We start from the raw sequence: 10,232 nt of genomic DNA, 5'->3' as shown, positions 1-10,232 counted from the left end.
AAGTCGTCAACACTGCTTGCACTGTCTTCCTTCCCCTGTTGCAGGGAAGGTCCTCTCTTTGACCTTTCCAAGGCAACGCAGGGCCCTCTCCATTGAACGGTCTCCATTCTCCATTGATAATGTTTGCTTCATTTATGGATAGAAGAGTTGTTTAACCTCAAATATGCCTTGCATATATACATATACATGTATATTTGTCATCATCTAATTTTAGCATTTAATATTCATTTGCTGTCATTCAGTTCTGCCCTCATTTCACTCGTCTTATTCAGAAATAAAAATATCACGCTTTCTTTCTTAATCAATCACAATTTGGACTCTGAAATCAATCTAAATTATGCATTTGTCGCTATCGCATCATATGAAATCACAGTTTTGCACTCTTTGTATTGTGATCTGAATACAGAGGGATTAAACAAGACTTACAATATATAAAAATATTAATCGATAATTATGTCTACCTCCTTTTGTTCCTGCTCCCGATCAGGAGACTTATGTAGAAGAGGAACCTGAACAAGAAGCCCCAGGCGACGGTGACCCAGAAGCAGTCCCACTTGCTGAGCTGCGTGATGCTCTGCTGCTGCAGGATCCCGGTGCCGGTGGTGATGCAGGTGCTTGCGGTTATGGGCACCCCTAGCGACTGACCCATCGCCCGGAGCACGGCGACCTTCGCTGCCTCCGGCAGAGCTGCCAGCGGCGTGCTGTCGAACATCTGCACCCCCCGCACGAAGCACTTGTGCGGGTCGTCGAACTCGTTCTGCATCACAGCCTCGTACGGGTACTTCACCAGCGACATGTAGTGGAACCACAGCCAGTAGTCGTGGATCCTGTCTCGGTTGATGAAGAAGCCGCTGAAGAGTAGGAAGTAGGCGAGGAGGGCGACGACGACGGTGTACCCCAGCAGTATGTGCGTCACCACGCCGGACAAGAAGGTCACGAACCCGCTTCCAGCCCAGAAGGCAGCCAACACGATGAGGATGAAGAAGATGAAGCCCTGTATCCCTCCGGCGAGCCCCACGGCAAAGTAGGTAGTCAGCGCAAAGGCGATCGAGAGAAGCACCAGCGGCGGGAAGCTGACGATGGCGTTGGAGAGGACGTAGGAGGAGCGGCGGTAGGCGTTGTAGGCCGTCTCCCGCATGAAGATGTTGCGTTCTTGGAGGAAGACCGGCAGCGCGTCGGCGCAGGTGTAGAACATGGTGGACATGGCGATGGCGAAGAAGCCGAGCCGCTCCTGCACGCCCTTGGGGGAGTTGTCCAACCGCCAGAAGATGGTAGCGAGGATGAAGCCAGTGAGAAGCACCGCCGCCAGCCTGATCGCGAACAGCTCCGGCATTCGCTTGGTGTTCGTCCATGATCGCTTGGTCAACACGCCCATCTCGATCCAGAACGGGTTAGCGTGCTTTTGCACAGACGAGGAGGAGGAGGAGGTCGCCCCCTCGGTCGCACCGGAGACGAGCTTCCCGCGCGATATGCTGACGCTGATGGCGTCTTTAAGTGACAGAGCAGGCTTGGCGGCGACGGATTGTGCGGGGCGGGATTGTCGAGAGTTGTTGAATTGGACGAGGGCAGTGGCGCCGGCGGGGGTGCCCTCGAGTTCTCGGATAAGGTCGAGGGCGAACTCGGTGGGATTCTCGCCGTCGGGGATGGAGTGGCCGAAGTCGGCGAAGAAGGAGTGGAGGCCGTCAGGGGGCCCGCTGTAGACGGTCTGACCGCGGGAGAGGAAGAGCAGGCGGTCGAGGAGGCGGAGAATACGGTAGCTAGGTTGGTGCACCGACATTATGACGATGCTGCCGCTGTGGGCGATGCGCTGGAGCACCTTCACCACCATGAACGCGCTGGTGGAGTCAAGCCCCGACGTGGGTTCGTCGAGGAACAGGACGATAGGATCATGGATGATGTCCATGCCAATCGACACGCGGCGCCGCTCGCCGCCGGAGACCCCGCGGTGGATCTCGTCACCGATGATGGTCTTGGCGGCGGCGCGGAGGCCGAGCTGGTCGATAAGCGCCTGCACTCTGCTTTTCTTCTTGGATGCCGAGAGGGAGCGGGGGAGGCGGAACTCGGCGGAGAACATCAACGTCTCCTCCACGGTGAGCATCGGGTAGAGGAGGTCGTCCTGCATCACGTAGGCGGAGATGACCTTCAACAGCCGCCCCTCGAGCTTCTCTCCGTTGAGGGTGATGGAGCCCTGCAGGCTCTCGCGCGCGATGCGGTTCGCCAGCGCGTCGATCAGCGTCGACTTCCCGGACCCGCTCGCCCCCAGCACCGCGAAAATCTCACCTTCCCGCGCCTCACCGGAGATCGAGTTCAGCAGAGTCTTCGTCCGTCCCAGCGCCGCTTCCGTCTCCGGCGGGTCCGACGCGAGCCGATTCTTTCGGAAAAGACTCATCCTCTGCTGCCGCTTGACGCTGTACGTCAGGTCGGTAAAAGTCAGCACGAACGGCGGCGGCGGGCGGGAGTCCAAGTGGTACTGCTCGAACGCGTCCACCTCGAGAACATGGTTCATCAAGGAATCATTTCCGCCGACGCCTTCCTCCTCGCCTCCGCCGTTATGGGCGTCGCCGACGCGCTTGAACAGCTGGCCGAGGGTAATCGATCCGCCGGTGCCTTGACCTGGAGGAATGGCGCCTGCGGGGGAACTGCGGTGCATGCGAAGGCCGTCGCGGGCAATGCCCTCCGCTTCCTCCATCGCCGAAGCGCGCCGGTCTAAGACGGATATCTTATCCACGAAGCGCGTCATCGGTGAACAAACAGTACGTACGCAAAGCTACCTTAATTAACTTCCTCTGCTCTCTCAAAGCAAGAGACGGAAACTCAAACGACAAAGCAATCTACTATCACACAATCCACGAGATATCGATCGATCGAATCTTATAGGAAGACGAAGAAGTTGCTCTGCAAGTTTTAATGGGCCGGGGCATGAAACATCATCACGCAATTTATAGACGACAGTTGCCAATCTCGATGAATCTTTTCCACACATGACGTTGATGTTGAAGCGATGGTCAAAGTGGATTGGATTTTTACAACATCTTGTTATTTTCTTCTTGGATTAGCGAGGAAACAAGGCGAGAAGGAGAATTTATTTTCTCAAAAAGAGGATGGAGTAGTTTAGCTACATTTTACCATCAACAGCAACGAAGAAGGAGACATGCAGTCCATAGAATACATGCATGGTGCAATTGATGAGATCAAGTGGGTGGAAGTTGAGACCGAGTGCACTATGGGATGGTAGTTAGGATTTAGATGAGCCAGAGCCACCAAACAAAGAGGAGAAGAAAAAGTGTAGGAGATGACTTATCAAAGCCTGCGCCTATTGGGAGAAATCTAGCTATATCTTCCTAATTAAACTTCCAATTAGCTAGCTTTCAGGAAGAGACGATTTATCTTTGCTCCAATTGCATGGGCTTCCAATTAGCCCAAGCAATTTTATATTCAACTGGGGATTAATTGGTTAAGGTTGGACTTGGATTTGGACTTAGACTTGGGCTGGTTTAATTAGTAGCGTTTACAATTCATAATAATGTTTTTAATTTGTTGCCAATGCCTAAGCCGATTATGATTAAGGAGAAAGATTAATAGTTTAAGTTAGTATATGTCTAAATATTTTTTTAGTTAGTATCAGGTATCTAATTCTTCGATCGACTACTCCTAAGGATGATCAATTTTCCATTAATCATCAAAATAAATCCGGAGTGCTTGTAACTAGTGACTCAATAATCAAATATTTTAAATTTGTCGTCCTACTAAAAAAAATATTCTGTAATAAATATAATTGAGAGTAGAATCATGGATACTTAAGAAACTACTTGCGCACTCTGCTGTTAAACTGTAGCTCAGAATTGAACGTGTAACACAACAAGCGTATTTAAATGGATCATAAAAATATCAAATGAGACATTTATTTGATAAATGAATCACATTTATAATCAAATTTATTTAGTTAAATATATATGGTATGAAATAATTAAGTCACCCTTTTATCACTTGAGAATTATTGCAGGTCCAATATATCCCTTTCAACGTAACTCCTTTTCATCCTGAGAGTTATCTTATCGCACGAGATATGAAAAGGAATCGATGCCTTCGACGAGAAGGCACAACATCCCCATCACCCATTAATCAAGACAAATATTTTCCTTCAGGATAAAATAGCAAAATCAAATATAGATCTAGATTCTCGTTTTGACTCCATCTCCTCCAACCTTATCTCGTCGCAAAACAAGTCACGGTCAACGCTCCTTGTCATTATTTCTGCTTCAGTTTTGTTCGATCTGGAACTCAAATAAATTTGTTAAAAAAAATCGTATTAATTGATAAAGTTATAATTGCCAAGAAAAAAACAAGTCAACGTTGGCCTGCATCACATGAGGATAGGACAGATCGCTCATCAAAAGTCCAACCTATTGATTGTCGAAGTCTCGTCGACCGTCGCCTTGTCCACGTAGTGTGAACACATCTAAAGGTCCGACCCTCGTGGCACCCCGGAGATCCTCGCTAGATCTTCTCGTATATACGTCGATTACTTTAAATTATTCTGATACTAGTTTTTGGTCCTCAAATTCTATTTCTACTACGTGTTTGTTAAGTTCTGGATATGGATCTTTTAATTGCCGACGCTACAGTCATGACAGATCTTGCGGTGTGATTGGTTCTCTGTTAATTAATTTAATGAAGGTCACTCGCTTAGATTTTGGGCAAAGATTTAGTATCAGCTGAGACACGTGAAATTAATAATGGCTTTGCTCTTCATTAATATTTTACAAATTTAGTAATATAATAGAGGCGAGAGGAGTTGAACTTTCAAATAAAAATATTTAATCCAAATGAGGTTACACGTTGTTAATCCTATGGAGACACGTATTAATTCTTACATTTTCAAATAGTTTGATTATTTTAAAATGATATTTTGAAAAAAAAATAAAAGAAAAGAAAAACACTTTGAAATTAGTGAATATTATTTAACTCAAAGACGGGTTTGTAGTCAACTAAGAACTGTAAATAAAATGAAAAGTACGAGGAAAAAGGGGCGTTTTTTTATCCTACACTACAAATCTGTGATGCTGAACAAGTTGCAAGTCACGGCTACTAATTGAGCCTCACCAGCCTTCTGACTGAGTGCCCAACGATTACGGCGGATCGGATAAAGGAGCCACATTTCTCTTCTTCCTCCCCTCGCCCGTCAACTCAAACTCGCTCCTTGTCCCCCGGCGAGTCCCCGTTCGGAGCTCAGAAACTCGACCTCCCCTTCCATGGAGCTGCATCGCTTCTGAGCTCGATCGGAGACGTTCGATTCTCTTTATTCGTTTCTCCGCTCTTGCCAAAACCCGGGTTCCTTTGGGTTGAGAAGGTTCTTCCTTCTGTCGTGAAGGTCATCGATGGGAAATTGCTTGGGCACCACGGTCAAGGTGGAGAGCCCCTCCCTCGCCGCCTTCTCTTCGGGTATGAAGCTTCACCCTTTTTGCTGATTTTAGCTATTCAAGAAGCTTTGGTGGGATCTCTGTTCTTAAGTTTCAATCAGTGTATTCTTCTGGGGTACTTGTTCTTCATGATTTTTTCAGTAGCTTAATTAATCGAAAATTGATGTTTTTAAACGATCTGAGTCATATTCGGAGTGGTTAGGGATTGCCGACGATATTTTGAGTAGATTAGGGAAGTGTCAATAGTTTTCTTAATCCCTTACCGGAGCTGTTTGCTTCTCTCTCACTGGTTCTCCGCTTTGAATGATTTATCATTCAATCGATGTCAATTTTTAGTTGAAATGAAGATTTTGACGAGAGTTGTTACTTGATCAATCCGATGCCCAATTTTAGATCATACGTCTTCCACAGCCAATCTAACTCAGGAAGCATTGTATATATCTGGATTCATAGGTGGAGAATCTCAATATAGCACCAGTAAGGCAAACGTGTCGAGCGTTTCTAGCAGCAAGGTGTCTGCGTCATCTTTGCCTTCCACTCCGCGGAGTGAGGACGATATCTTGTCATCTTCGAACCTGAAGAGCTTCGCCTTCAACGACCTGAGAACTGCCACCAGGAACTTCCGGCCGGACAGCATGCTGGGAGAGGGAGGTTTCGGTTCGGTCTTCAAGGGTTGGATTGATGAAGTCACATTTGCAGCAGCCAAGCCCGGGACTGGACTAGTCATTGCTGTAAAGAAACTCAAACAGGAAGGGTTTCAGGGCCACAGGGAATGGTTGGTGAGTAGCTATTCTTTCAGCCTTGAATTCTTTTATCTCTGCCAATTTAGGTGTAGATTGATATTCAACTAAGGGGGACCTTGAATCTTGTAGGCGGAGGTTAATTACTTGGGCCATTTGTCTCACCCTAACCTCGTAAAGCTCCTCGGATACTGCCTGGAGGATGAACAAAGGCTTCTCGCATATGAGTTCATGCCTCGAGGCAGCTTAGAGAATCATCTGTTCAGGAGTAAGTTCTTTGTGATCGATGTCATCTACGTTCATTGCAATTCTAGCCTTATTCTTCATGCATGGTGAAATCTATTGTGGTTCAGGGAGTCCACAGTATCAACCACTTTCGTGGAATATCCGCATGATGGTTGCCCTTGGAGCTGCAAAAGGACTTGCTTTTCTTCATAGTGACAAGGGCAAGGCAAAGATCATCTACCGCGATTTCAAAACCTCCAATGTGCTCCTTGATTCAGTATGTGGTTCATCTCTCATCCACGCAATGCAATATATATATTCACTCAATTTGAATGCTAATTGTTCTTCCTTTTGCAGAACTACAATGCGAAGCTTTCTGATTTTGGATTGGCAAAAGATGGCCCGACTGGGGACAAAAGCCATGTCTCTACAAGGATCATGGGTACATATGGATATGCTGCTCCAGAGTATCTCGCGACTGGTAATTTGCTTCATTTGTGTTGATATTGGTGTAGTGTTTCTGGCCATGTTCTAGTACAATTTTACTTATCATCTAGCATGTTAAACTTTCTTCAATCTATCCACAATTGTTTCAATCACTATAAATTTCAGACATATCAGTAATGCAAAGTATGTCTATATATCAACACATTTGTTGTCATATTTGTGCCAGTTAAATTCTGACCTCATTGTGTTCTTGATGATACAATAACTTGAAACATGAACTGGATAGCTGACTCGCCCGACTCTTAACAGGTCATTTGACATCTAGGAGTGATGTTTATAGCTTTGGAGTTGTTCTTCTTGAATTGTTGACCGGCCGACGGGCCATTGACAAGAACCAACCGTCTGGACAACACTATTTGGTGGAGTGGGCAAAACCTTATCTCATGAGCAAGAGCAAGCGAAGTACTATGAACATCATGGATCCCAGATTGGAAGGGCAGTACTCGGCGGTTGGAGCCCAGAAGACAACTGCTCTTGCGCTACAATGTCTATCCATGGAAGCAAAGGACAGGCCAACCATGGATCAAGTAGTGACTGCTTTAGAACAGCTTCAAGATGCTAAAGACAGGTAGAAGTTCTAAGAACAGACGTAAATGAAGCAGACAAAGAGCAAGCACCAATTCATCGATGCTGCTTCACAGGAAGTGAGAAGAAGTTGAAACTTAATAGAGAGGATAATTGAAAAGGTTGATTGTTCAAGGCCCTTAGCATTGGATCTTAGCTGGTAACTGATCAACTGTCTTATATTTAGTTATCAGTCTGAATTATCTGTTGTTGTAAATATCTTCAGTGCTGCTCATCTAGTTGTTCTGAATGATTTCATCCCTAATGATTTCCACAGGGTTGACTTTGAGTTGTCAACCCTTACGTATACTGAGCAGCAGCAGTAGTTTCCACATTGATACTTTTATATCTGTCAAGGAAGACCATATCTTTCAACTACGAGCAAGATCATGATCTCCAACCCTTTCAAGGGTTAGACTCTCCCCCTGGATAGATTTCTAGTTTATCAAGGATTAAGTTCTCCAATAACGTCTCGCCTTCCCGAGTTAGGTTGTCATGTAGGTCTCTATTGAGATAAAAACACTTGATAAGAGCAATTCAACCTTTTTAAGTTCCACATCCCATTTTTGAGACTGAGTATGTTTTGCAAGATCATGAAATCCACATAAAATTAGACTTTGATCACAAAGTTTGATTGCGATCTTAGCCAAACATCTCCATCCAATCCACTCTAAAAGGTCCAGAAACCACCATGCAATCAGTCATCTAACTAAATCATTGCTAATTAAAGCAAAACAAAATTGAATACAAAATGATTATCATTGAATTATCAACTTTTGATTCCTGTAGTTTGATGTTCAAGAATCAAAACATAGGAATAGAGTTCAAAAAGAAAATGAGAGGCAATCGTTCTCATTTTCAGAAGTGAATAATTACAAGGCGTCGATGTAGATTCTGTCGGCTCGTTATATCAATATGAAAGCTGACATAAAACCAATTATTATTACTCATGACGACATCCAAAAATTACATGAACTAGCAAAGGTTCATAGATTAAAAAGCCCTTCGCTCAAGTATTTTCCTTTTTTTTTGGAAAAAAATGTTAGTTTTTGCAGCATCAACATTATAGAATCAACTAAGCAACAACAGCGGTCTCAATTGCAATCTTGGTCGAGGGTTTATTATCCTCTGATTTCTCAGCTGCCTCCCAGAGCTCAGGCAATGCTTCCCTCATGTTGTGGAGGCTTTCCAAAGCATGGTCAGCGCCGTTGACTCTTTCACTAGTACCAACCTGAATCCACAAATGAGCAATTTATATGATGCACAATCTGAAACTTTCTAAGATTTTTAAGTTTTAGGCACCAAGAGATTTACCAAAACAGTATGCAATCCAATCTCTTTTCCCGACTGAATGTTTCGAACACTGTCGTCAAAAAAAATCTAGAACACATTTTGATTTGAAAACGTCAACTAGCATTCTGAATCCTGGAAAGGGTGACGGGCAAATTTCATAGTAAATGCAACTTACAGTTCTTTGGGGATCAATGTTTGCAATCCTCAAAGCATGTTCCATGGCTTCAATGGATGGTTTACACAATATTGGTGTCTTTGGTAGATCAACATTCGAATCAGGTTTCGATAAGTAGCCAATTATGTCAAAGATGTTGGCTGAATTATCTTCTCTAGATGAAGAGGATGGTGGGTTGAGTGTCTCAAAGCAAATAACAGTATCAAAACAATCTTCCAGACCCAGCTTCTCGAGCACTTTAGCAGCATGAGCTTGATCAGCATTAGTGAATATCTATTCATTCAGGTCGATCCATGAGCTTGTTAGTGAAGTGAAAAAAACAAAGTTGAATCAGAGAGTTTCAACCGTCATGCCCAAGAAACTCACAACTTTTCGAATTGGAAGGCTGAGCAGTAGTTGACTTATAACAGGATCTGGCTTTAATGTTTCATATGGTAATCTTCCATGGACAAAGCTATTAAATCACAGGAAATCAGTAAACTCTTTGATTCACTAAAACCATAGAATGAAACATGTGAATCAAAGATAAAAAAAAATGATAGAGTCAAACCTATGGAAATCATCATAATCGAAGTTATAACCAATGGCCTGAGAAACAAGTAGAAAGCTTCTCATTACTGCAAGCGCACACCTTTATCGAACATGAGCAAGACATGAATATAACACAATTTAATTACCTTTAAACCAGCCATTGTTGTTCCATAGTGCTTATACAGAAAAATACACAACTCTAGTAGATTGCTTTCTTCAACCCCTAATTTTTCAAGCATATATTCTGAAAAATGACAAAATATACGTCTCAATTCTTAGGGAAAAGTTGATATGGAAACAAAATAGAGACCAGAAGATAGAAAAAAGGCAATATGATGATATACCTAAAATATTCTTGCGGCACTCGGCGGCGATTCCGGAACTCAATGGATAGAGGGTGTCATCAAGATCTGAATTTTAAAAAAAACGAAATAAAAAAACAAGCAATAGTGAATTAAGAAGGGATTCTTATGCTATAACTTCAAACCTATCACCAGATAGTCAAATGTGAAAACGTACCGATCAAAAGGCAATCATATCCAGTATTAGCTTTCGTGCACATCTCTTCTGATTCCATATCTATAGCTCACAGCTTCAGAATCATAAACCTAACGTTAGAAAAAAGCAATCTCTCCCAAAAAATCAAATTTCAATCGGAGGACCAGGAATGAAAACTTCTGGCGATCGAATTAGGGCGGAAGAAGCGATGCGAAGCTTAGCAAACAAGATAGGAAGAAAAGGCCAGTACCTTGGTCCTCCACGGAGCAGCGCGATTGG

General features: G+C 44.0%; 2 protein-coding genes and 1 pseudogene across 2 annotated transcripts; 1 reads left to right on the top strand and 2 right to left on the bottom strand.

Moving 5' to 3' along the window:
• Positions 1-325: 325 nt before the first annotated feature.
• Positions 326-2,888, bottom strand: LOC141823402 (ABC transporter G family member 5-like). The gene has a single exon (XM_074710684.1). The coding sequence runs from the start codon at positions 2,738-2,740 to the stop codon at positions 458-460; it is 2,283 nt and encodes a 760-aa protein (XP_074566785.1). The 5' UTR covers positions 2,741-2,888; the 3' UTR covers positions 326-457.
• A 2,204-nt stretch (positions 2,889-5,092) lies between these two features.
• On the top strand, positions 5,093-7,673 carry LOC141823404 (receptor-like cytoplasmic kinase 176). The gene is made up of 6 exons (XM_074710685.1): positions 5,093-5,442; positions 5,874-6,199; positions 6,293-6,428; positions 6,514-6,662; positions 6,743-6,866; positions 7,142-7,673. The coding sequence occupies exons 1-6, from the start codon at positions 5,379-5,381 to the stop codon at positions 7,462-7,464; spliced, it is 1,122 nt and encodes a 373-aa protein (XP_074566786.1). The 5' UTR covers positions 5,093-5,378; the 3' UTR covers positions 7,465-7,673.
• A 741-nt stretch (positions 7,674-8,414) lies between these two features.
• Positions 8,415-10,059, bottom strand: LOC141823405 (uncharacterized protein C24B11.05-like; annotated as a pseudogene).
• Between the last annotated feature and the right edge of the window lie 173 nt (positions 10,060-10,232).

The sequence above is a fragment of the Curcuma longa genome, chromosome 3 (genome assembly GCF_044706935.1).
Source record: "Curcuma longa cultivar G26 ecotype Majalengka, Jawa Barat chromosome 3, ITB_CL_G26_1.1, whole genome shotgun sequence".
NCBI classification, from domain to species: domain Eukaryota; kingdom Viridiplantae; phylum Streptophyta; class Magnoliopsida; order Zingiberales; family Zingiberaceae; genus Curcuma; species Curcuma longa.
Note: the sequence above shows the minus strand (reverse complement) of the source record. Positions and strands in the feature narration are given on the sequence as shown.